The 26,617-nt window shown below is 36.8% G+C and overlaps 1 protein-coding gene and 1 long non-coding RNA gene across 3 annotated transcripts in view; one reads left to right on the forward strand and one right to left on the reverse strand.

Annotated features, from left to right (window-relative positions):
• Positions 1-6,342: 6,342 nt before the first annotated feature.
• On the forward strand, positions 6,343-13,083 carry LOC137465177 (uncharacterized). 2 transcript variants are annotated; one of them, XR_010994584.1, is made up of 4 exons: positions 6,343-7,713; positions 8,085-8,285; positions 9,737-9,969; positions 11,683-13,083. It is a non-coding gene; the product is annotated as an uncharacterized lncRNA (long non-coding RNA). The 2 variants fall into 2 exon arrangements; XR_010994583.1 differs by having other exon boundaries at positions 6,343-8,285.
• Positions 12,418-26,617, reverse strand: part of FCHO2 (FCH and mu domain containing endocytic adaptor 2) — an 86,146-nt gene continuing 71,946 nt past the window's right edge. Inside the window, exons 19-25 of the mRNA XM_068176997.1 lie at positions 24,504-24,615; positions 23,741-23,896; positions 22,685-22,817; positions 19,700-19,899; positions 17,547-17,611; positions 14,958-15,122; positions 12,418-14,730 (exon numbers count right to left, since the gene is read on the reverse strand). Coding sequence (XP_068033098.1) covers positions 14,708-14,730; positions 14,958-15,122; positions 17,547-17,611; positions 19,700-19,899; positions 22,685-22,817; positions 23,741-23,896; positions 24,504-24,615 — 854 coding nt within the window. The 3' untranslated portion in view covers positions 12,418-14,707. The remainder of the gene's footprint in view (positions 14,731-14,957; positions 15,123-17,546; positions 17,612-19,699; positions 19,900-22,684; positions 22,818-23,740; positions 23,897-24,503; positions 24,616-26,617) is intronic.

Genomic DNA, 26,617 nt, shown 5'->3' on the forward strand with positions numbered 1-26,617 from the left:
TAGTATGAGTTTTCAGTGCATTAAGTGTCTGTTGATTCCTGCCATGGGACTGCAGCCATGAAACTGTAATCTTGAGCCATATACTGTGATTTAAGATTTTTTTTAAACTATATTTTTTTTAACTTTTAAAATAGTTACTGTTGAACTACAAGTAATGCGTATTTTAAGTCTACACCATAAGTGCTAGTATTTGGCAAAAACAGAGCTATATTGGTTTTTACCATACCAAGGTACTGAGAGAGTTTTTTATGTTAAGACTGGGTGTAGTTGTATTACAGTAGTTTTTGGATGTTAGTGCTAGTAGAGAAAGTATTTTTGACTGGCATGGAAAGCAGTGCTAGAGCTATGAAAAAATGTAGTGTATTCACAGCTGGAGTATGACAGGGAACCCAGAGCTACCAGAAAGTTACTGCTTTTGACATTATTTCTGGGGTTACAGTCAGTAACAGTCATGAAGACACTGACAGAAGATTATCATTTGGTATGGTGAGCAGAGAAATATAACCACTCATGATTTATTGATTGGGAATTAGATGAGGCTATTTTGATGGAAGCCACTATTTTTAGCAATAATCTGATGAAATATAAATGAAATTACTAACTTTGCATTCCTCTTTTATTTTTTAATTTAGCAAACATGTTTATAAATGTCAAAGACAGCTGGTTTGAATTGTTTGCCTAAAGATGATGGTTTCTAGAAACAAGGGCACAAATGCCACAAGACTAAATGCTGGTCACTTCTAGATTAAAACTCCACTGCACGGAAGAGATGTTAATATGTTGCATGCAATATAAGATGGGTTAATAAAACGACAGCTGTTGCAATTAGACATGTGAAATACCGGATGTGCTGAGGCTGTGCTTCAGCTCAAAACATTAACTGTGATCTGCAGAATGTTTTCAGATGTTTGAACACCCAAAGAGAGAGAATCCAGACTGTCCTAAACTGGTGAAAATGCAACCATCTTAGTAATATCTAGTGTTTATAATTCACAGCACATTTTGAAGCTTTGTGTAGAAGATCCTTTAATCAGTGAGGCTGATGCTACTCGCTTTGTTTCAATGACAGCTGAACTTTTGTTGGTATACTTTGAAGCAGGAGCTACTGAAGAGTGCATGGAGGAAATGCACGGTAAATTTCACTTTATAATCGCTATTTGCTTGCTGTGATGGTATGGTACAGTCTGGTAGACTCAAAAGATCTACACTTAGAAACACAAGTCTATAGAACATTTATTTTATTAAAATTGTCCATTTATAGGCTTAGAAATGACAAAAGCATTGCTGCCAACATTCAGTAATCTTTGGAACCAAACTTAATAAATCCTGAAATAGTTATTCTGTGTACTTCAGCAGATAGCTACAAAAGAACCACAGGAAAGAGTATGTTGCTGGCTATACTATAAGGGAGGATAAATGGGGGGCTGACACCCTCCTCACAAATCAGCAGCAGCCTGGGTCTGTGGCATTCGTACGCTCAGGCAGTGCATCCTTGTGACCTGTGATGATCCTTTCTCAGGAGCAACAGAGAAAGACCCAATTGGCTGCTCTTTTCAGAGCCTGGGCATGCCAGGAGTGTCCATGACTTGGCTGATGGTCACCATCTTCTCTTAATAAATCATCTTTCCAAATCTCTCTGCTCCATCCATCTAAAAGGTGTGTGAATGCAACAGACTTGTTCAGTATTTCTGTTAGTAAATCTCAGAATCAGATTGGTTTGGGTTGGAAGGGACCTTTAAAGTCATCTATTCTAGCCTCCCTACAATGAGCAGGGGCATCTCCAACTAGATCAGGTTGTTCAGAGCCTTGTCACCTCTGACTGTGAATGGTTCCAGGTATTGGGCAGCTACCACTGCTCTGGGCGACCTGTTTCAGTGCTGCATCACCATCATCATAAAATATCTCTTCTTTATACCTACTCTAGATCTACCCTTAGTTCATTTTAAAACCATTACCCTTCATCCTATTGCAACAGGACCTGCTGAAAGGTCTATACCCATAAGCCCCCTGTAAGTGTTGAAAGGATGTGAGAGAGAAGTCATTAAAAATTAATGAAATTCAGAGAGGTTATGCATTAACCCTCATAAAAATCAAATAGCTTTGTTTTGGCCAGGAAAGGTAGATCCATATCTCAAATCTCTATCTTAAGTTGTTGGGTTTGCTTGTTCTGCTTACATTTGATTTTTAAGAGAAAGGCATGACAGCTATTTCAGTTGGTGGCACCGGAAATTCATCTAGCACTGTGCTATGATGACACTAGAATGAGGAAGTGAGCCTAAGACAACATGCTGCACCCATCAGAACAGGGATCTGGGGAACACAGCATTCCCTGGCTGTAGGCTATGCTGCTTCTCACAGTCAGGAATTGAATCCTACAGAAGGGCAGCTTGGTCATGCGGAGAAAGGAAGGAAAGAAGAATGCAGAAATCTTCTATTACTTCTCATCCAGTGCAGGTAGAGACCTAGTCTGGACTTGAGGAAATCTTTCCATGTGTTAGAAAGGCATTTTTGAAATCCTAAAACACATGTAATTTTCTGTTCAAGATTTTATCATAGGTGCTCTTATTTAAAAGGAATACAAGACTGGTAGGTTGGATATACCCTTAACCAGGAAAACAAAAAGCACATTGATTGTGTGACATTGACTGAGTTCCCTTAGCTTTTAAATATAAATGAGTAAGTGGCACCAGGTCAGGAGAAAGTACAAGAAAGACATTGAGGTATTGGAGCACATCCAAAGAAAGACACCAAAGCTGATGAAGGGTCTGGACCACAACTCCTATGAGGAGCAGCTGAGGGTGCTAGGGTTTTTTAGCCTAGAGAGAAGGAGGCTTAGAAGAGACTTTATCACTCCCTACAGCTGCCTGAAAGGAGTGAGGAGGTGGAGGTCAGTCTCTTCTCCCAAGTGATAAGCAATAGGACAAGAGGAAAAGGACTTGAATTGTTACAGGGGAAATTTAGATTAGGTATCAGGAAATATTTTTTTCACCAAAATGGTTGCCAAGCATTGGAATGATCTGCTCAGAGAAATGGTGGAAAACCCATTCCTGCAGGAAATTTAAAGATATGCAGATGTGGCACTTGGAACATGGTTTAATGGTGGACTTGTCAGTGCTGGGTTAGTGGTTGGACTCAATGACTTTGAGTCTTTTCCAGTCTAAACAATTCTGTGATTCTGTGACTCCAGGGAGTTATTGTTCATTTCTAGGCTACAAGGTCACACTGCTTACTTTGTGTGACCTGGGACTTTTGTATTTTGGTTTGCTACAGATCTGCATGCAGATGTTTTTATGCTGCCACCCAAATCTGTTTTACAGAGCTGTAGATGCTGGTTTTATTCTTGACCAAATTACAGCATAGTTTAAATAAAAGCAAGGCCTTGAATTCTCAGACTAAGAACAGGTCCCAACTGTGAGGGAGGTGAAGATTTGTTTGGAAGTATACAATGAGATCTATAATTTTGATATTTGCACTGCCAAAAATGATTAAGTGGTCAAAATGTGCTGGTTTACATCTATCTCAGTGAAAGGATCAATGTTTATACAAGAGACATAGTCACCCTCTACCATCAGTGTGCTGTATCAGAGCTAAGGATTCTGTACTTGGCCCTCTTGGATTGGCATGTTGAATATAAAATATATCTCTATTAAAGTATAGGGCAGAACTTTACGAGGTTGTGTGCCAGACATTATTGGCTTGACAAATATTTTGTTTGTTTCCTGGCTGGAAGCTATGCACCCACCAAAGCTGCTCTGTAATTCTCCTCCTCAGCTGGACAGGGAAGACAGGATATAACAAGTCTCATGGATTGAGATAAAGACAGGGAGAGATCATTAATTTATTAATGTTATGGGCAAAACACACTTGACTTGGGGAAATTAATTGAATTTATTATCACTCAAAGTCAGAACAGAGTAATGGGAAGTAAATCTTAAAACCACTTCCCCCTCGGATACTACCTCCTCCTCACAGCAGTGCAGAGACTTGGGGGATGAGGGTTGCAGTCATACTTTGTTTCTGCCCTTCAGGCAAAGGAGCCCTTCTCCCACTCCAACATGGAGTCCCTTCCAGAGGAGACAGTTCTCCATGAACTTATCCAATGTGAGTCCATCCCACAGGCAACAGCTCTCCAGGACTGGTGCAATATGGCTCCCTCTTCCACAGGGTGCACTTCTTCAAGGACAGGTTGCGCCAGTGTGAGTTCTTCGCAGGGTCACAAGTCCTTCCAGAACTATGGATCTCAAGATCCTCCATTCTTCCGTGGCTGCAACTGTATCTGTGCAATAACTTTTTTTTTTTTTTTCCTTCTTAAATATGTGGCAGAACCCTAGAGGTTCTGCCACAGTCGCTGATGGCCTGGCCTTGTCCAGTAGCAGGTCCATCTTGGAGCTGGCTGGCATTGGCTGTATACAACATGGGGAAAGCTTCTGACAACTTTTTTTTCTGACAGCAGTACTTTTGCCACACATGGAATACTATTTTGCTACCTAGGTTCATATTAGCTGAGATGAGGTAACTCCTTAGGCTTTGATAGCATAAAATACTCATATCACTGCTGTTCTATTCTACTGGTTTTGCAAGTCCCACAGCTTTTTTTTTTTCAATAGACTCCAAATTGATTTTAAAGGAAGGTAAATTAATAATATTAAGATTAATGTGTCTACCTCTGCGTTTAACGTTAGTGCATTTTGTTTAAAAATTGAAAAAAGAAACAAGGATTTATATCTTATTGATCTTACTGATAACCAGTACTTTCACACATGATTATAAATGCAGTATAAGTTATTTTGGTTGGGGTTGTTTTTTTTTTTTAGGACGGCCTTGTCTAAGGTGATTTTTTGCTGATATTTTGCTTAATTTATCTATTTATTTTGCTGTTATAGATATTAATTAATTTCCATGCAATCTCAAAGTTTGTTTTCCCATATTGAGTAATTCATCATCACAGAAGTAAGGCAGATTATTGTTTCTTTGGAGTGTTGCAGGTGCACATCTGTGCATGGATGTATACAGGCACTGGAGCTGAAAGCCTTTCTTTAACTAATAGTAGCTATGGGATGCTACTGCTACACACCTAAGCTATTTGCTTCCCAATGTTAAAAGTTATTAAACATCTGCGTGGCACTACAGGTTGTTAAATTCTCTCAAACTCAGATTTCTCTTACTTATTCAGGAAACTTTTAGCCAGAAGTAATTTCTGAAAGCTTTGAGACAAAGGGAGAGGGTTGGTCTCTGTGTCATGAAGAATTTCTGAATATTGATCATATCTTTTTTTCTGACAAATGGCCCATTTCCCTTTTTATACTATACTCCAAACAAGGAATCACTGATACATCTTGCATTATCTGAGAAAAGATGTCAGAAACATAAGAAAAAGGTGCCTAGGAGACTGCTCCACCAAGGTTTGTGTCTTCTTTGCAGAATACACAACTATATTATAGTGTATAGAATTCAGCTTTATGGTAGAGCTCTTATTGGAGGGATAAGAACATTTGACTTTGTCCATAATATGTGCCTGAATCATATGAGACATCTTAATTGTCTTTAAGTGTCTCATATGATCTATCACGGATATAGGAAAACATGGGTGGAGATTGCAGAAAGTTTGGTAAAACTTTGGGTCTTTGTCCCTGCTTTGAGCTTGGGAAGTGACTAGGTGATGTTCAGAATTTCCTCTAGCCTCAGATCTTCTGTGATCCCATGAAGATCTGCAGACTTTTCACAAGATCTAGTGCTGGATGACTTTTTAAGAATAGTTCAGGAAAATCCTTAGTTACCCCAAAGGGAAGTTATTTTGTCCCTACTTGTTTGATACTATATAATTCTGTCATTTTGGATGATAGTGAAACGGTTAAAAACTGCACTTGATACCTATCTTATTTTTTTTTGTCCTCCAACCTTTTGTCATCTGCAAAGCTTCAGGTTTTTTAACCTCAGTAATTGGAAAAATATTAGATATTATGAAGTCTGTGGGAGTCCACCAGAATGGTGTTTAAAGTTGATTCCCTCTTCAGTTACCTCTTAAGACTAATTTTTAAATTATATTCTTGCATTGCTCTAGTTATAAACCCAATGTTGTGTACTTCTAAATCAGGCATCTTACATAAATCCTTTTTTCCTTTGACCCTATTATTCTTATGATCCAGATTTTCAACCTAATCCCAATTTAGTTTAAGACCTTTATTTGGTACATCCATGATTGACACTAATTATCTTAAATGCTTTTTTAATTTTCTCACCAAGTTCTATATTACAGTCATTTGGATTGACACCTTTTCTTTTTTTTTTCTTTTCTTTTTTTCATTTTTTTCTGTAATGGCGTTATCTTTCATTTAATCTTCTAATCCTTTCCAGTATTTGAGAATCACTGAAATAAAAATTAATGATCCACAGTATGGCTTATTCAACCTCCTAAATTCTTGGATGTTGTTTATCAGATATGCTGGTTTAAAAATATTTAGTTTTAGTAGATGATGTATTAATATCTCTCTTTAAGATATTCTTGGATTGCAAAGTATTTTCACTATGTGACCACATGATCTAGATAGCTTTTAAGAGACATGGCAAAATATTTACTGAATACTTTTTTTTCTCACTCTTTTTGTTTTTACCAATTCTGGTATTTCCAGCTAGTATAGATGCCACAGCACAGTGGAAGTTAAACATTTTTGTTGCTTTTTTTGAGCAAATGCCTATTTTTCACCCTCAGTCAAACTATCTCCATGGACTTTCCTATCCCCGTGTTTAATTTGCTTTTTTTATCAATCTTGTATAGTTTATAATTTCAGGATTTAAAGCCACTATCAAGAGAAGTCTTCCCTTATGTCATTGGAGCCAGCTGCTTTTAGTTCCCGTCTCTGACTGTGATTTAGTAGGCCTGGGTTGGTGATGTGTTGTTATCTATACTGGGAGGTCTCAATCCCTATTCCATCTCTACTCCTAGGTCAGGAATCCCTATTTGCCAGATCCTCCTGCAAGATGGTTCAGTGGGCTTAACTAGAAACAGAATTTTCTTGTTTTCTGGCTTTGACTTATGTTTGGTTGGTAAGTTGAATCACAAGCAGATATGTACAGAGGTGGTACAGAGCTGATACAAGGGGTGTTGAGTGAAGATGGACAGCTTGGCCCATGCCTTTTGACAATATTGAACTATTGAGGAAACTGGCTCATCATGAAGCTGTAGTGGAAACCAGTTGTGTTGTGTTCAATTACAGTATGCATCTCAATCAAAGGATTATTGCGTTATGAGCATATCCAAAAATATAAAAGTAGTAGCACTTGGCCATACTAGTTGAACCTGATTATTAACAACAAATGCAATCAAGTAATTCTGACTTGGTTGTCACTAATGTTTGGTTGTGCAGTTCATGTAGGCAACTGAAGATGAGGTGTTATGATTCTTGGTCAACTGCATCAGAGAGAGTTTTATTTATGTATTTTTTTCCACAACTGCTATGCTCCCACCCCGACTTTTGAGCTCATTCTGGCACTACAAATGAATTGCCCATAATCTACTGACAGCCAGCAAGTTTGGCAGCTTTTGCAGAGTCTAGGACCTTCCTAGAAGAAAACAGCTTGCTGCACAAGAGCACTGAATTTCTTAACTCAGACAACTGCTCCAAAGGAGTTCTCCAAGATCAGACATGGATGAGAGAAGACCACTTTAAAGCTAACAGTATCTCTGTAAATCAAGGTGTAAGCACACTGTAAGTAGTTCCAATATGAACCTTGCCAGCAGCTGTGTGTTCTTCTGATTAAAAAGTAAATACTGACTATAGCAGGGAGGTCTGATGCAGGCTTACATCAGTTTCTTCACCATAGAAATAATCCCACACTATTTTTAACAGGTTCCTCACCTTGATACGATTGCTACTACTACCATAGTTGGGTTATAGAGATGACAGTGGAATATATGCTAGCACTATTCTCTGTAGAGCCAGTTACACCTAGGGAGAACAATAAAAGACATACCTGATGTGATCTATTACTCATTTGAATCATTACTTGCAAACATCTGGTTAGATCTGATTGTCTATCTGTTGTAAACATACAATTCACATATCTTTACAAATAGATAATGGCAGCAATAACCATTACAATACCTACCTTGCTGGGAGAGAGGCAAAGAAGAGGTTCCTAAATTTTAATGGAGATACAGAGCAAGTATGGAACACTTTTAAATGTTGAAGAGAATAGAAGATCCTTTGACTAAAGGCAAGTGTCCAAAAGAGACTTAACAAGAATTTTAAAACAACTGTATAACCAATCTTTGTCTGAACACATGAGTAAGATATTGTTCCTCACAAACACCAGCCAAGGTCTTAACAATATTCTATTGCTTGTACAATTCCAGAAAAAAACAACTGAAAAGATCACTGCATGCAGTTGCAGAAGATAGCAAGTTTCCACTTAGCTTTCACAGGGTTGATGCAGAAATCTGTCTTATGTTCAGACTCTGTTGTATATGGCACCATATGCTGTGAATACTTTACAGCTTCTGTGAAGAGGACATAGCAGGACACTGGTGCTGCTTGTCATATAAACAAGGCCTTTTTGCTCCACACACTAAAATAATGGCAACAGTAGACTGTTGCCAGTAATTGAAATAGTGAATATATCTTCTGGATACTACTGCCTCTTCAGTACAAACACCTTTACTGATGACCTAGACAGAAGGTATAGCTGAGTCCATGTTCCTGGGCCCAGAAGGACTCTGACCTGGTAGAACTCAGAACATTATTTGCTTATAAATTAATGCTGAGGTTACAGTTACCACTCCAAGAACAGTGTAACACTTTTTTGAAAGCTTCTTTTACAACTTGTGACAACAGCTGGTTTTTCCTATCCATCAGTAGCATGAAAAGCCATAGACTGCACTGTTGCTGCCGACATGAGGGATGAACTCCTTCCTGAAACATAGATAATTTGAAGGTTTCACACTTCTTTATCAAAACCATGTTACTGTAGGACTGTTTTGAGCTGGAGAATCACTTGAAGGAATGACTAGAAAATGCTATTTGCCAAAAACCTCTTGAATTCTAATGACTGTTTTTGTGGCATCCCTTTGGGAGCAGCTGGCAAAAGCACTGTCACCTTAAGCACTCTGGAAAGGTCATAGCTGAGGAAAAGAGATGGTACAGGTTCCATATTTCTCTTACTGGGAAACTTATTGTTTCCTGTAAGCAAAGGCTGGTACTTAGGTGAGTGCAGTAGTGACAAGTTAGCTCATAGCTAGGTGGACAGAGAACACATCCTCCATGTTATCCCATCATATTAAAGACACTACTTCTATTTTGAGAAGTTTGATATTCTGCTCAAGTATCTTGCAAAATGCCAATAAAGTAACTCTAATGGCCCACCGTCCTGAATTTTTTTTTTATTTTTCAACACCTGTACGGGAAAGTTGTGGCAAATACATATTCTTCCCTTAATCTGTAGGGAACACTTGTGCCCACATTAGTTTTTCCCTGTAATTTCCTTATTGTCTCTCCTGTGAGTGTAGTGTTTGCTCTATAGTACTCTATTCTATCTAAAGAAATTATGCCAGACTAACAGCAGTCATCTGGGGGCTGAGTTTCTTGTGCTAGATGTACAAGATGCAGTTTTTACATTGAGAAATCTTCTGCATTTTAATCCTGAAATAAAACTAAATTTATTCTGTAATCTCACTAGAAGCAGACATTCAGTATACTGTTTTCAATCAAGTGACTCAGAGATGGAACAGTGATTTCAGCAGGGAAAAGGTGTGGCTGCACTTGGCCCATCCATGGGAATAGACTGGTGAGACTTCAGAGGGATGTCAGCTGTAGAGATGGCAGATCACAGACTACAACAGTCCTCCTGTATTCACGTACCCAAGCACTTAGAGTGTGCTGTCAATCTAGGAACTGCTCAGAAGTGAGAAGGGACTCATGCACACAGGCCAAGGGATTCTCAACTGTGAAGGAGAAACTTGCATTGAAGAATGAGGTCAGGTGCTATGGGGCTTAAAGTTCTGTCTGTTCTCTGTCTTTGATTCTCTGTCTGAATGCATGGTCCTGCAAACTACCAGAGAAAGAGAGTTTAACAGAGGTGTAAGGTGAACAAGTTTTTGAGCTTATGCTGTTGGGTTTTGGTTTTCTTACGTCCCGGGCTGCATTTGTGCGTCTTACTGGCAGCAATTCATCAGACTAACACTGAGGCAGCCTCAACATTTCTATATCAGTGACGACTGTTCATATAACCTACCAATGACAAGAGTGGGAAACAGAAAGGAAGACTGTGGATATTATAAGGAGCTTATTAAATAGCAAAGCAGGAGGGGACACCTGGAGGGAAGATTCAACAATTATTATAAAAATGGGCTTCTTCCTTAAACCAGGATGGAGAAAGATTTGAGTCATTGTTGAACACATTACCACTGCTAATGTTCTGGAGTAGAAAATATGACTTAAGAACTGAGAACTTCAAGAAAACATGTTAGGACATGATAAAATGAAAAGTTGAATAATCAGAGTAGTGAAATGGGCATGATTTACGGCTTTTGATTATTAACTTTTTTTAAAAACCTCCTGAGTAATAATAACTAAGTTACAGATCAAGATCTTTAGAAATAAATTCAGCTGGGACAATGACAAACAAAAATATATTAGGTTACAGTAATTAAAATAGCCATCCCAGATTTAAAAACAAAAAGAATTGATTCCGAAGGAAGTGAAAAAAGCAGTTTCAGAAAATGCAGAATTAAGAGTATTAAATGTTCAAGAAGTAATCCAGAAGAGGCATCTTCTTTTAAGACTGTATACCTTATATTGGTTATTCAATGAACTAATGGAGAATCCAAAAATTACCAGTAAACATGGAGGTCAAAGTGAGCTGAGCAGGAATACTTTCTGGTGTAATAATTTGTAGAATTAAAGATAAAAATTATGTTTTCAGTTGAGAGACTTTTTAATCAGTCCAATCAATGGTACCTCAACAGTTGATGTGTTATCTGATGCTTTAGTACTTTGAACTGTTTTTAGCTTATGCTATGCTTGGAGGAATTCCTGACTTTTTTTCTTGCACGCTCTTAAGTATAATTTCCCTTTCATAACAACTGAAATGGAAACCAATTATCTAGCAATTGCAAAACTGAAGATAGGCATCTTAACATCTGTGTATCTTAAGCTTAGCAAACATACAAGACTTGAAATGTAATACTTTTTGCCATGATGCAAGACCTTGTTTTTATGTTAGATAGCAAAACTCACCACATTTCTAACTCGCATGCTGTTCCAGTTCATAATCAAATACCTTAGCTCCTTCAAATACCCAACATAAATGTTATTTGGCAGTGCTAGAGATAGGTTTCCCTGAAAAACTACCTGAATTTGTACTTAATCACAAACCTGCTTGGACAGTAGTGATCCACTTTGCAGCAGTTGTGAGCAGTATGTGGGGACAAGTGTTAACTGACGTGTCAGAACAGCGTCAGTCAGATCTGTTACACTTTAAGTTCAATGAATATTGGAAGAACTGAACAGCACCGTTTTACATTTCTAACCAATAAATGAAGTGCTGGGGGATCAGAAAGTAAATGACACATTAGCTTTCCAAGGCTCTAGCCTGTTCTTTGGTCAATATTGAAGACCAGACTGCTGTGTTAGATGGACCACTTAGTCTGACCACTAAGCACTTGTGTTCATTCCTGCCTGCCAGCAGAAGATAAGAATCAAGCCCTTGGACTATTGCTTTCCTGCATGACAGGAATGGTACCTCTATTGCAGTGATATCCAACCAGCTGAGAAAGTGAATTTAATAAGTCATTACTTACTAAGCCTCTGCAGGCTTTGGGATTAGTAAGAAACAAACAGATTCAAAAACATTTCTTCAGTTTCAGCTTCTGTTCTGTGCTCAAAGCTTAGAAGGACTAAACCATACAGACCACTGAAGAAGTACTAAATTGTCTGCTCTTTTTGACTGGTAGAACATTAGAAATCAGAAGGAATTACTTTAATCTTGTCACTAATTCTTCTCCTGCACACACAACACGATATAGGTTTATAAACGAAGACATAATGTACAGCATTTGATAGCACTATCTACAGACAGCAGCTCATGTCCATGAGTCAAGACTTTTCTCATAAACATATCCACAGTTCTGCCTCATCAAATTTATTTGTGAAGAGAATCAATTTAGTAAAGGTATAGGGCACTACAGACATCTCAGACATTACAGTTTAGTAAAGATGAAATGTTCTGAAGAAGTCATCTTTCCATCCATCTTCTCTGTGATGATTTTAAATATACAAAAGAGTTCATTATGATCTCTACCCTTTCTCATTTAAAAATAAATACTTTCAAATGTTCAATACAGGCATGGTTTTTCTCTATTACCTTATTCCTTAGAAGGTCTGTGGAACTTAACTGCAAAAGTACAGGCAATATAAATCAGTATTTAAATTATATATTACATGTTTATTATGGGTGCAAATTTTAAAAATTTACATTTTATGAAAATTCAGAGTATTTACAATTTTTGAAAGATAAACTTGTATGCTCTAATTTACAGTGTAAAGCAGTAACAATTCATAAAAATTCAGATCCTTTAGAGTTGTGTTTACAAATTAATTTTCTTAGGAGGCAGCTACAAGGGACATTGCTGTATACACAAGCAAGAACCAGCTTGCTACATAAGTTTTTTTTATTTTAAATCAGATAGCTACACATACTTTTTACATTGTTTTTGAGTTTCTTTACAAAATGTCTATATAAACTTGTATGGCTTCAAAATTGTAACCTGCACCCAAAGCAAATGTATGAAAAACACCTGAATGAAGGCTAGTTTAAAAGTGCTGAAACATTAACTACTTCATTTAACTTAGCAATTAGGTAATACTTGATTAAAAGTAGTAATAATAGGTTTGGGTTTTCATTAATAAAATATTGTTGTGTTAATCAGTTTGATTGTAAAGCAGGTTACAATTAAAATTCCAATAAAAAGACCACCATTTTATGAGTTGTAAATTTATCATCAATAAGATTAGCAAAATATAGGAGCCAAATATATTCTTCCAATCAAATCTACAGTACACTATGTTCTTAGTACTAAAAATGAAATTCTCACCAGCAAAAGTGTCTAGTGTACACCACAATTTATGCAGCTTCTACAAAGGCATAATTTCTTGTAAAGCTTCAGCAGTCCAATTCATTACTGGCTTTGCATGAATTAACTCAAGCATGTTTTACTGTTTTAATAGAGAATTTGAAACAGACGCTGGTATGCTAAATGTTCACTTGAAATTGCCACATGCAGCTTATTTAATTATTTTGCCCCGATGCTTATGATTTCAACATTACAAAAAAAGCTTGGTAATACAAATACATAGAAAATTTTCTAAATTAGTGACTTGCTTAAAAAAATTATTACTGATGTGTCAATTCCCTGTGCTTAGGCGGTAGCCAGCAGATTAGATTACAATACAAATATTAAAATTGGTAGCTATAAAAAAAATGAAAACATAACAGGATTTGTCATCCTGCAGCCACAAAATATCCTTTATAATGCCTCCTGAAGTACTATGTGTACATTCACATCACACATCCCCAAAACCACTCAAAGTCTGAAGACTTATAGTCAAAGCAAGGAGTAATGCTGTTTGCTTTTAGAAGTTTGTTTTTCCTATCCTCACTGATTTTTCAGATTCTTCTCTTTGGTGACATTAAAATTACTTAATGAAAAAGTTTCTGAGTACTGCATGATGCAGCTCCCTTTACTTAAACCACATTTAATTGCAATTATTCCTCGAGGAAATAATTCAGTGTTTTAAATTTCTTTTAAAACAAACTGCAGTTTTTACAAACCTCCTTCTAAATAAATTGCAGTAAAAAGAATTTTTATAAAGTTCTGTGCATAATACAAATGCCATGCTTTCTTGATGAAAAGCCAAACTTTGTAAAAGGAAGTGAGGCACATGAGTATCAAACTGGATAGGCACAGGCATTTTTAAAAGGCACAAATGTTATGCAATTAATATAAAAATAAATTAAATCTACTGCATTAACTCAAACAATAACAAGGACCAAAAAATTTTACTAATTGCAGAAGTAAATCTCTGCTCTGTTTCGCAATTTGTAACACATTGCACTTAGTTAAAAAAAAATCCTATATGAAACAACTTACATTTTAATAATATACGATATATGGGCATCAAGTTACTTTTATACATCTCTAACTCAGCTGGTCTTGTGGTATGAATGGAAAGATGGACAACACAAGACATAGCCTCTGCTATCTTTATAAACTGTCAATTAAAAGCTGGCAATTAAAGAATCTGAAAAATGAGTATTACTTATGAAAAGCTCAAATATTTCTTCCTAGATCTCCTACATTTTAGGTTTAATGTTTACAGTACAACATAAAATTTCATACTTCCATTATAACTGTGGATTACTATTTTGACTTCATCTATATAAAGTTACTCATTTTCCAACAAATTTTCCCAAATATTGCAGTTGATCATTTACAGACAGTGTTGAAGTTAACTTCAGTGCTATTGTAAAGTAATAAAAAGTTTTCAAAATGACTCTTAAAAGTGCATTTACTTTCTGTAGTTTAGCCTCAAAGTAAGTAAATATTTTTAAAAATTAATGCATGTTAAAATAGTGTTTGAAAAATAGAGAGGGCAGAGTTCCTATAGTCACAAGTGTTTCTTGCATTCCTGATCCAATGACTTTCACAGGTACATCAACAGTCTGCCATATACCGTCCTGAAAAACAAATGTAAGTTTTTTGCAGTCAATAGATAAACCAGATTTTGTCAATATTTTTCTTGGAGCAGTCTGAATAACTATGGAAAAACAAACTAACTTGTTAGAAGAGTTTCAATAAAGAGTAACTATTTATACATCACTCATTTAACAGTTTCATATTTTAGAATTTAACACTAGCGAATATATAACATTAATTTGAATATATAAGCATGTCAGTATCTTACCAGTGGCAAATCTCTTCTTAAGAAGGGAAAGCCGATAGCCAGTGCCTAAGAGTTCCACATCTGCTCCTGAAAGGGTGTTTCCTTCACTGATGAATTGCACTGCAAGTGTTGCTGGTTTACTGGGTCCTCCTGAAAGCTCAAATTTTGCTCTGAGGGATCCAGAACCTATAACAACAACAAAACTGAGAAGCTGATTATTTTTCAAAAACAAAAGGATCTCCCAAAATTTTTAGTAGTAAGAAGTGAAACTAATATGGTGACCTTTGAGATCTATTCCCAGTGGCAGTCCTACATAGGCTTTCAAAAGAGGTACAAGTCTGTTTTTTTCAATAGTCTGTTTAAGACAATGATTTAAAGAGAAACATTATATATTTCTGCACATGTGGGTATCAGCCTAGTAATCACTTACTACTTATCTGATTGGTCCCTATAATCATTTATGCTTGCTGGTCTCTAAGTACTTACTACCATCTATCTTGTGGTAGATGGTATCTGATTGACAGATAGGAAATACTATCTGCCTTTCACTAGCAGAACATTTAAGAGTTGTTATGATCTATCTGGATGAAAGTACATGAACAAAAATATTGGAAGAAATGCAGTTCTACAGTAATTTACCCAGAGGAAAGAAATTATTATGTTTCCACTAAAGACAAGGTCTGATTAATACTTCTCACAAATTTCAGTTGATTTTTTCAGAGACAGTGGTGAAGTGGCATCACTTTGATAGTATTATAAAGCAGTAATAGTTTAAAATTACTTTAATTCTATGTAGGCAATGAAAGGCATTTTTAAAATTCACACATTGCTACTACTTTTTAGTTTTAAAACAGATCTTTTCTTGCTCTTGCGAAGTATGCTTGGAAAATGAGATTTAAATAAAATTAATGGAATAATTTTACTTAAAACAACTTGCTATTCCTATCAATAATAACTGCTAAATGACAAGGAAAGTTAGTAACTGAAATGGTACTCAGCTAAAAGCAGGAACTAAAAGGAATTGTTTCACACAGTGGCTTGTTCTTGATAAATTTAGCTTAAGATCAATTTAATTTCTTCAGTAGGTCTGCCTTATTTCAGTAAACTGGAAATTCTTTGTACTCTAACTATGAAACTCATATATTAAAGTGCTCTGAAAGTTAGTTCTATGTTTTATCTCTCTCCAACTGATAGATCACATAATGTGTTGGACCATAAAAAGCCCCCAAAATTTTATCATGATGTCCACCAGGAGAAAAGACTTGAAGACATTTCTCCTGACATTTACAGTGTTTGTGCAACTTCTCCCTTTGCTTCTGTAAGTGCAAGATCAGCAGAGTATTGCTTCCTCCTGAACTGAGAGTACTATACATGCTTATACTCAAAGAAAAGGGGAGGAAAAGATGGTGGGAAGAGAAGGAATACAGCAGAAGCAGTGGGATATGTGCAAGTCTGCTGTCAACACACAAGATGCAAACTGGATCACTAGCAACCAATTCAGTGCTATTCTGTAGGTGTACAGTTCCTCTTCATCTGGCTGCATTTGTGTTTCAGTATGATTTTTCCTTTTAAAAGAAGGCACAAAGTTTGGAAAAGGGAGGGAAAAAAAGGGAAGAAGGCTAATCCAATGTACTGAAGACAAATAACAAAGAACTGTGAGGTTTTTGAAAGACAAATTACACCAGACTAGAGTAATCACCTGTGTTCAATAAAATTCTCTCTGATTTTGTTTGAATGATAACCACAACTTTGCAGCCTTTGCAGGAATAGAAGTTGTCTTCTCTTTCCATGCTTGTGGTTTATATATGAAAACAGTCACATTTACAGGCAAATCTGTGATTTCACAATCCTCTTCACTAAATTCTTAGCAGGACTAAAGGCCTTTCCTTTACATTAGCAATTCATTTCTCCACAGAGGCTTTGACGATGAGATGCTTTGGCTGCTGTACTACTTCAGAAAAATACTGCACTTGCAGAGACTGCAGGGGTTGTGACATCAACTACAGTTCAGAGAAAGGCACTGGGCAGAGGACAACTACTGGTACCTTATGCAATATTGTATAAATTACCACTCTGAGCAGATATGCATAGATTAAGTTTTTTCCTGGAGTCATTATGGTCAAAACCAAGACTCAAATGTTGGTCAAGAATAATATATCAAAACTCAGGACTTTTGGATTTTTTTTTGCCCCCTGTTCTTCCACTTGCCTCCTTCTAATGTGTTTAAATTTTCTAATGTGTTTAAATTATCTATGTGTGGAAAGACATAGATATTAAACCTATTTTCATTTGAGTAACTGCTCACTTCCAAATTGCATGAATGCAAAAATTTCCTATCCTATCTAAACTGTATTTTAGAACTACTAACTGTTTTCAGGGCACTTCATTATTTTCCCTTATATAGCTAATAATTAAATTTATATTTTGACATCTCACTCATATTGGAATCTCTCAGGAGACAATTAATTGAAAAGAAGCTGAACTTGTAAACAGGTTACAGTGTAAGAAAATGTGTAAAAGGGAATTAGAGGGCACAGAGGCTAAAATGATCACCTATTTACTGATAAAAATTGTCTGTACAAGAAAGCAAAACAAAAGAGTTCAACTTGCCTCCATTCTCAGACTTCTCTGAAATGCTAGATATTTTCCAACATGCTTTCATCTGGTCTGCATTCCTGTAAGAGAATGGTAGGTTAGTTACAAGTACTGGTTCTAGAACTTTATTTCCCTTGATTTACACTGGTATATTACAGACATCTCTAAATGGAAGTCTATAAAAATATTTGCATATTTTAAGGTAAGTCTATGGAAAACTACAGGAGGAAAAGAGGAAAAGAGAAGGGTGTGTCTGCATCAATCCAGAGCACTGAGTTCAGAAGAACACACTCCCTTACACATTTTATACAGTAATATTTTATACATTTAACACTGTCCTGTGTCCCTACCTATGGCTCCAAAATTCAAAACCCTCTGCAGCCTTAAAGGGTAAGTTACTCTGGAAGCAGTCTGGAAGCTATGCCTTGATGCTTTGTGATGATGGTAGAATGGGGAGCAACGTTGATTGTTCCCCCCTAAGTGAGAGTCCTGGGAGAATAAATTTTATTCCATTTCCATTCTAGAAAAACTAATTGGCATCAGTAACACTCTGTTCAAGCTAACTTCAGACACTGTAAAGAGGCAGAAAAGGGTACCAAGAGTGTCAAAGCTGACAGGGCATTTTAACTCCTGGAGGACTTTCTAGCAGTTGCATCAAAGGAAAGTCAACAACTTAAAGCTGTGAGCAGCATGAAGTGCTGATAGGTTTGAAATTTCTCCTGCCATTGATGGAGCAGGAATGAAATGCTCACATAAGCAGCACATATGGTAGCATTTACTCACAGGAAGTCACGCTATAGAGACCTTTTTTCCTAAAAAAAGACCAAAACCCCACCACCCAATCCACTAGATTGAACAGGTAGTACATCACAAATATTATACCTGCCTGGGACATAACTGATTTTTTTTTTCTTTCGTCAGCCTGCCAGGCTCAGAATTCTGAGTCTTGAAAGTTGCCTAAGTGAATTCACTAATGGAACTGTCCCTAAGCCTTCCCAGCTAACACTGAGTATTCTGGGTGGGTGTTCCTGCTTTCACTCTGGCTTCATTACAGAGGGCTTACGGAAGAAACCTGCGTAGGGAGACTAGCTTCACCACAGTGTAGTTGTGTTGTTCAGATAGGATACTAAACATGTTCTTGTTCAGAATAAGCTTACAATGCGGTTAAAAGTACTGTTTCCTTGAAATACCAAGTCAAGAAGGATTCAATCCTGTAAGGATTTTCTTTCCACTTAAAATTATACTCTATTACTACATTGTCCAATAAACACCTATAACTGTATTGCCTCCAGAAACATCAGAATCTACCCAATAAATGCATCATGTTTTTTTTTTCTTTGCTTTGTAAGGTAGACTGATCTATAAGAAACAAGGTTAACAAAGCCTAACGTCCTTCAACTTGATGTTCTTTGCCCTCTTCATGTTAAAAAGACTGTTTTGGAAATAAACAGTCCAGGATTTATGTTACAGCTGGGCAAGTATGTACATGCTGTACAGGCACAGTGATTGAATTCTGCTCACATTTGCTCCAGGGCTGTACTATGTCTAATCTCACTACCCTCTGCTTGTTTCCAAAACTTGTAACATAATTTCCTACTACCTATGTCACACTTTGAAGTGCTACTGAAAATGCAGGCTCAGAGGGTGGTGGCAGATAGCTGCTAGTCTAATAATCTGCATGACACTAGAATTGAGAGACAGTGCTACCTGGTTTATGGAGAGCTCCTCAGTTATGCAGGTTTGTTTTAAAATTATTTCCATTAGAAGTTAATTGTTATGTTAGAACAATCAGGACATTTTTTAAATTCCTGCCTTTCTGCTACTTTTTCTGTATAACCCCCTTAGAAGAATACATTGTTACACACACAGAGAAAATGGTTTTTAACCATTCAAATTAATGTATTACAATTGTCTATTCTATTGGACAAAAGAAAGTAAACACTGGATAATTCATAAAGGCTTGTATTATTACACAATTGGGATGGGTACTCACTGACTGTTTCAGTTTATGTGAATTGGCTGCACATGATCTCTGTTTCAGACCACAAAATACCTAGACATCTGACACTACACATTTTGCTATTTCTTCCTGTGAAATTTTTCAGGCTATGATACTAAAGAATACACTGAAATGTATCTGAAAAAATACTGAAAAGAATTAATATTACCATTTTGCAGGTGGAAGTGACTGCATGTTTATCACTCCTCCATCTACTGGTACCACAACCTGGACATTAGACAGTATACTAGGCACATTCATAGACTCAGGATTGTATTTATAATCCACTCTCACATCAGTAGTGTTAGCATCACATTTCCAGTAAGTTGCAAGATTCAAGGGAGTGGACTGTATGCCATTTGAAGATACCTGTAAAAGAATAAACCATTGAAAACAACTTAATTAAAATATCCATCTTTTGGGCAGAATTAGGGGATGATGGTAATTAAGATAAATCTCAGTGCTGACAAAATATCAAGAGAGCAATTGACTTCTGAGTCCTTAATCACAGATTTTTGAAGACTGCTGCCTAAATGAATTCCTGTTATTTTAATTTTAAATTAAAATACTTGAAGGAAAGGTTTAAACTCCCTCTGGCCTATGAGGCTCCTTCCTGCTCTTTTATAACTTTTTGTAAGCTTTGTTTTTGTTGTATTCTGCCTTATGCAAGATGCATGCTTGCAGCAAAATTACTTCATCCTCAGCAGTTGTGTGCTGTGCCAATTCAACTGCCCAACCAGCCAGCACCAGAGAACAGCACCTGTCATTGTGGGACAGGCAGCCTGCAGAATAGTTCTTACTTCTTCAAAGCATTATTTTCCAGCTGCAGGAGGGCTGAATGCTGCTTCTGTACCTGACCTCATTCTACTGTGCTGATGCATCTCAACCACCTTCTCAATCCATTTGAGGAACCTCCTGTGTCCTGGTGCACACTCTTGCCTGTTTTTGTCAGCCCAAAACCTTTTTTATCTGTCTCGGCTTCCACGAGCCAATGCCTCATTTTTACAAGCATACACAGCACTCCTTTCAGTAAACCACATGTTTTTTTCTCCCATCTTTCCCAATAAATTTGTGTGCCTAACATGCTTTTTGCAGGGTCAGTATGCCAAGATTTTAAACCACGCTAGGCAGATGTGGAAACTACAGGTATGAACAGCTGGACTGACAGGTAATTTTCAGGGTTTTTTTGTTGTGCAGACAGTTGTCTCAGATGTTCAGACATTTCAAGGCAGGCCTAGAAAATCTCTGTTCTCCTTTTGCGGAGAGTATGTCTTGAATATTCATGAAGGCTTTTTATTAACAGCCAGAACATCATCTCACTGATGCACCAAATGGCTGAAGTTGACAGAGACCTCCTGGAGGCTGCCTGGTCCAACCTTCCAGCTGGCTGCCTAAGTTCCAGACAACTTCTAAACATTTCCAAGAATGGAGACTCCACTACCCGTCTAGTCAACCTGTGCCCAGTGCTCAGCCATTGTCACAAGAAAAATAGTGGTTCTGGCTGTTCAGAAGGCTCTCCTGTGATTCAGCATGTGTCTACTCTGATTCTGATTCTCTGCTTCTGTTTCTGTCAATGGGCAACAGTGAAAATAACTTCCCTCTGTCCTCTCTGTGCCCTCTCTCAGGTATTTATACATATTGAGGAGATTTCCTTGAATTTTCCTTTTTCCAGGCTTAGGAGTCCCAACACTCTTAGGCTTTCTTCATGGGACAGATACTCCAGTCCCACCATCACCTTCATGGCCCTTTGCTGAACGCTATCCACTCTCACTAGCAATGAACAACCTAGAACTGGACACAGCACCCCAGGTGGGGTGTTACCAGTGTTGAGGGGAAGGATCCCCTCCCTTCACTTACTAGCAATACCTTGCCTAATGCAGCTCAGGAGACCATCCAGGAGACCATCTGTTGCCTTTGCAGCACGAGCAGTGAGTTGTTTGGCTCATGTTCAACATGATAACCCACAGGACCCTCAGGTCCTTTTCTGCCAAGATCATTTCCACTTGGTTTCCCCAAGTGTGCTTCTTGTTGAACTTCATGAGGCTCCTCTCAGCCAATTTCTGCAGCCTGTTGAGCCCCCTTAGGAGGGCAAAATAATCCTCTGGTTTATCCCGAGGGCCATCCCCATATGGCATCATCAGCAAACTTGCCAAGGATACATACACACTGTCCCATCATTCAGATCATTAATGAAGCTACTAAACTGTAAAATCATTATGTCCCCTGGGGGTCAGTTCACCTCAGTGTCTGCTCATCCAGCCTGTTCTTCACCAGCTTCTCTATATGAATTCTGTGGTAGATGGCATGGAAAGGCATCCTGAAGTCTGAGTAGACAATATCTACTGCTTTGCCCTCATCCACAGGGGCAGTCATGTCACCATAGAAGTTTGTCAGCTTGGTCAAGACTGATTTACACTCAGTAAATCCATTCTGACTACTGTTCTATTTCTCATTGTGAGAAATAAGAGTGTCATACATTCTTAGATAGAATCACAGAATGGTTTGGGTTGGGAGGGATGGTAGATCATATAGTTCCAACCCACCCTCATCATAGGCACAGGCAACTTTCACTACACAAGGTTGCTCATAGCCCTACCCGGTCTGACCTTGAACACTGACAGGAATAGATGGGGCATACAAAACTTCTCTGGGCAACTTGTGCCAGTGACTCATCACCATCTGAGTAAAGAATTTTTTCTTAATATCTAATCTAAACCTACTCTCTTTCAACTGCAAGTCAGAACCATGCATTAAAATTCATCAGTGACATCAGATCCAAAACTTAGGCAATTGCAAAATCAAAGACAGTACAAGTACAAATGACAACAAGTTCCCATGTCTTAAAGGAGAATTTGATTTTGCTGAGAAATATCAAAAAAAAGCAATGTTTGAAGCTTGCTTGTAGGATTGACCTGAAGCATTAGCAAGCTGAAACAAGCTCTGTATCTTAGGGAATGACATGAAGGATAGCAGCAATGTGCTAAGCCTGGGCAGAGTCTATGCATTGTAAGTAGAGACATACCCAGAATTGGTCTAGATGAGGGATGACAGTTCACCTCCCTGCTGGCAGACGAAGAATAATTATTTTAATTTTTGAGTATATGTAATATCTGCTGCAATTCCTTAAAAATTACAGAAGGATAAAAGTGTTTACCTGATACTTTAAAACATCCACATTGTAATAGGATGCAGATGGATTCTGCTCTGATAATTTCTTGAGGTAGACCGTTATAGCTTGCATGTTCATCCAAAAGTCTTTAGTACTGGAGTCACTTTGTGACTGATCACTACAAAGAAAGATCATTAATTAAGGGTGAAATATTACACCAGTCATTCAAGAATATCAGATATTTTAAACTTTTTTTTTTCAAAATATGCTTTTTCAGTAGAATTCACTTTGTCAGACACATCTCTGCTAACATTTCAGTTATAAACTGTCATGTCAAACAGTGATTAGACTTAATTTTGTATGAATTATTCATTACATTAAGTATGAACTAACAAAATGAAATTAAACACAAAAGAATACATGCATATGGTTTGATTTATTATTTCAGTAATTTAAAAAATACAGCATTCAAAAACATTTAGCTTAGTGTTCAAGTAATTTCTCCAATAAATGAAATAGAAACTATTCACCTTAAATGGATTTCTACTAAAAAAATTCTAGCTTTTCTATTTTTTAAAGAAACAATATCTCCAAGTGCAATTTCAACAATTATCCTACTCAATCAGCAACCTTTTTTTTCCTACAAATTCTTCCGAGCATGCTGCTACACATCTGAGAGATAGTTATGTAAAGAATTTGATCAGTGTAATGATTCGGCTTTAAAATATACTAGTAGATGGCAAATGAGAGAGTACATGAATCTCCTACTACTTGTTTTCCATTTAAGCTTACTATTTCATCATTTAGTTTTCCCATTTTTACTACTGTGTAAAGAAATGATAAAATGCATATGAAAACACAGACGCATTTACAAATTATTTTTATGGCTCCTGTTATACTCAGCACAAGTTTTAAGTCCAGTAATCATTGAGATTTTTAATAGTGGCAGTGGAGAGAACTAAGCTGAACAAGATTAATTCAGATAATTAAATTATATGTAACTCAATCAACCAGACTGCAAAGAATTCTGATACACAATTGTTGCTACACAACAATTCTACAAATTATGTAGTTTACAATTATGTTAAAAAAATACAAAACCTGTATACAAGTTGTGTATTTGGAAGAATCTGCTCTAGTTTGCTTGTGTTTTTCACCCTGAAGCAGAGCACAGCAGGAGATGGGTTGCTGGTGAAGACTTTAATAATCCCACTTGGGAATGATATTGTCATATCACCAGTAATCTTCACAATACATCTAGAAGAGAATAAAAAATCAGCTTCATTGCAACTCATTAACTGCCTAGTCCTAATACTAATTTTAAAGCAACCACTGTAATTTCACAATCTTATGAACTGAATTTAAAACAGAAAATCAATCTCAAATGAGGGCAATGTGACTATGTACTGCCACTTTCAGCTTGGAACTATGATGAAATAAGAAATAAAAAATTTTAACTGCTTAAGCATACAGTAGTCTTGGATATTTTTCAAGCTTTGAAAACATGGTAACAGCTCTGCCTAGGCAAGGCCTAAGTAGCACAGCAATGGATTAGATGTCACAGGGAACAAAGTGCTTTTAGCTGCACAAAATTACATGTAACACCTACCTGACAATGATAAAAATCCTTGTCACTCAGTGCTGTCACTGAACACATTTGTGTAAAGCAGGTATATATGAACTCCTGACAGGATGCAGGCCATTACAGAGCAATAAGCCACTGTTGTCATTTATACCCCGGGACAAAAACCCCTTTGAATTCCCCTTCTAATGCATACTCATTCCCCTCCCCCAGTATGAAAAGTAGACCCATGTCTTTTCTTATTGTAACTCTACATTCAACACAATTTACTATTTAACTAACTTTGTGGGATCTGCTCCTTTAAAGTAGGCGTTAACAGATTCAGTAAGAGCTACTGCAACAGGCAAGGTGTCCTGGTTTCCAAGGCTGATGGGGCTGGGACCACGTGAAACACCTAGAATACATACAGTGTATACATTTAATTTTCAAAAAGCTTAGTAGATTTCAGAATGCTTGACTACATCTATAATTTTCACAAGACGTTACACCAACATTACAGTCTCATCTTAGGTATCACTTTTAAAGTGTGTAGAAATACATAAACATAGTACAGCACCAAAATGCTGCTCAGCAGGATAAGAATATAGGTATGACTATTGGTATGACATTATGTAAACAGACACAAGGAAATATATGACACAGAGGAACACTGCATTAAAATGGCTACTGGTGGGGGTGAAGTTAACAGACCTAAAGCAATTTGACTAGAATGCTTTAAAAAAAATCCCTACTGTATGCTTTTTTGTATGGAAAAATGTATGATAAAATGGTCACAGAAATACAAAGAAGTTGTTTACAGTAAAAATGAACTTAAATGCAAGTTCATCAATATTACCCCACATAAGTGAACTGTTTAACATTCTTTTCACTTTTTCAGCAACAAACACTGCAATTCCCAAGCACAAATTGTTGGAGAAGTCTTCACTTGTTGCTCATGCCAACACAACACAATTCCAATATAGAGCTGTATCAACCAAGACCTCATGTTAAGGCTTTTTGAAATACGCATATACTGCTGATGAAACAGGTTGTCATGGGATTTCATTTTTCACAAATTTTCTACATGTGTATGGAATATGAAAGACAATACTAGAAGTTTCTTCTTTTTTTCTTAGTGCAGCTGTGTAGTAGATAGCATCTTATGTTTTTTGTACCATGAAGAAATGGTCTGTATCACATAGTATTGCCTATCACAAAGGAGGTAGTCTTTATCTTTTCATAAGCAAATTGAAAAATTTGTTTCATACCACAAAGCAGAGACAAAATACTTCGGTATAATATTACTGCCCATGGCAAAGAAAACCTATTTACTCTAAGTGGCTGTCCTTTCTGAGCTCTTTCAGAAGTAAAAAGGAAGTTGGGACCTTGATCTTCACAGAGCACCTAATATCTCACATTAGACCTTAAATTAAGAGATAGGTGAATGAAGTAGTGACAGAAAGATAGCAAAAGACAGGCTGGTCTAATTCTGCTACGTCATACCTCTCTCTTCATTACAATTTCTCACATAAGGTAGTAAAATGTTCAGAATGCTTCTCAGTACCATGAAAACATTTGTGCAACACTTAGGCCTCCTTAGATCCAAAAGATCTAGTCAAAAGTGTTGAAAACCAAAAATTCTTAAATGAACAAATTCTTATGATTCTGGCTAAAAAACACTGATTTTTTTTTTTCCAGTATGAACAGTAGGTTGTTTTTCTTTACAAAGTTTTTTCTCTCCCTGAAAACTACCAATAAAAGCTGTGATTCTCAATTGTCTCAGGAATCCAGAAATCATTATATCAAGAGACAAATGTACAAAAAAATAATGAGTTGACAATTACTTGAAATTCTGTTTGCTGAAATACTGAACTCCAGAATTAATTCTTCACTAAACCCAACACTCAATGAATGTGTCACTGCAGTTGCTGAGCTGTTTTAATGTCTTTTTCTGCCAATTTACTAAGGAACAACAAACAACTGTAGAGCAAACAGGATTACCTTGTATACAGGTGTATCAATTATTTTAAAATATTTTACTTAATGGCCTTACGTAAATTTTTATAGCAATATTTCAAAAATTATGCAGAGTAATGCGAACATATTAATTATATTCCTATTGGTAAAAGACAAATACTGTTTGCTTGACTGAAAAGTGAAATTTATTAGAAAAAATAACATGCTTTTAACTTCTTTTCAGGGAACACCAAAGCAAATACATATATATAGATATATATATATATATTTCTCGGAGACCTATTTGGGGAACTACAAATGAGATCACTTCTCTCTTCTTTGCTCTGCTCCTACTGTTCATCACTCTTTGAGTTAAAAATCTATGCATTCTCCTAGAAACCAATAAACTGAAAAATAAATAAACTATTATACATTCAACAAGACCCAGTGCTGGGTCCTGC

This window comes from Anomalospiza imberbis, chromosome Z (assembly GCF_031753505.1).
Source record: "Anomalospiza imberbis isolate Cuckoo-Finch-1a 21T00152 chromosome Z, ASM3175350v1, whole genome shotgun sequence".
In the NCBI taxonomy this organism is placed as follows: Eukaryota; Metazoa; Chordata; class Aves; order Passeriformes; family Viduidae; genus Anomalospiza; species Anomalospiza imberbis.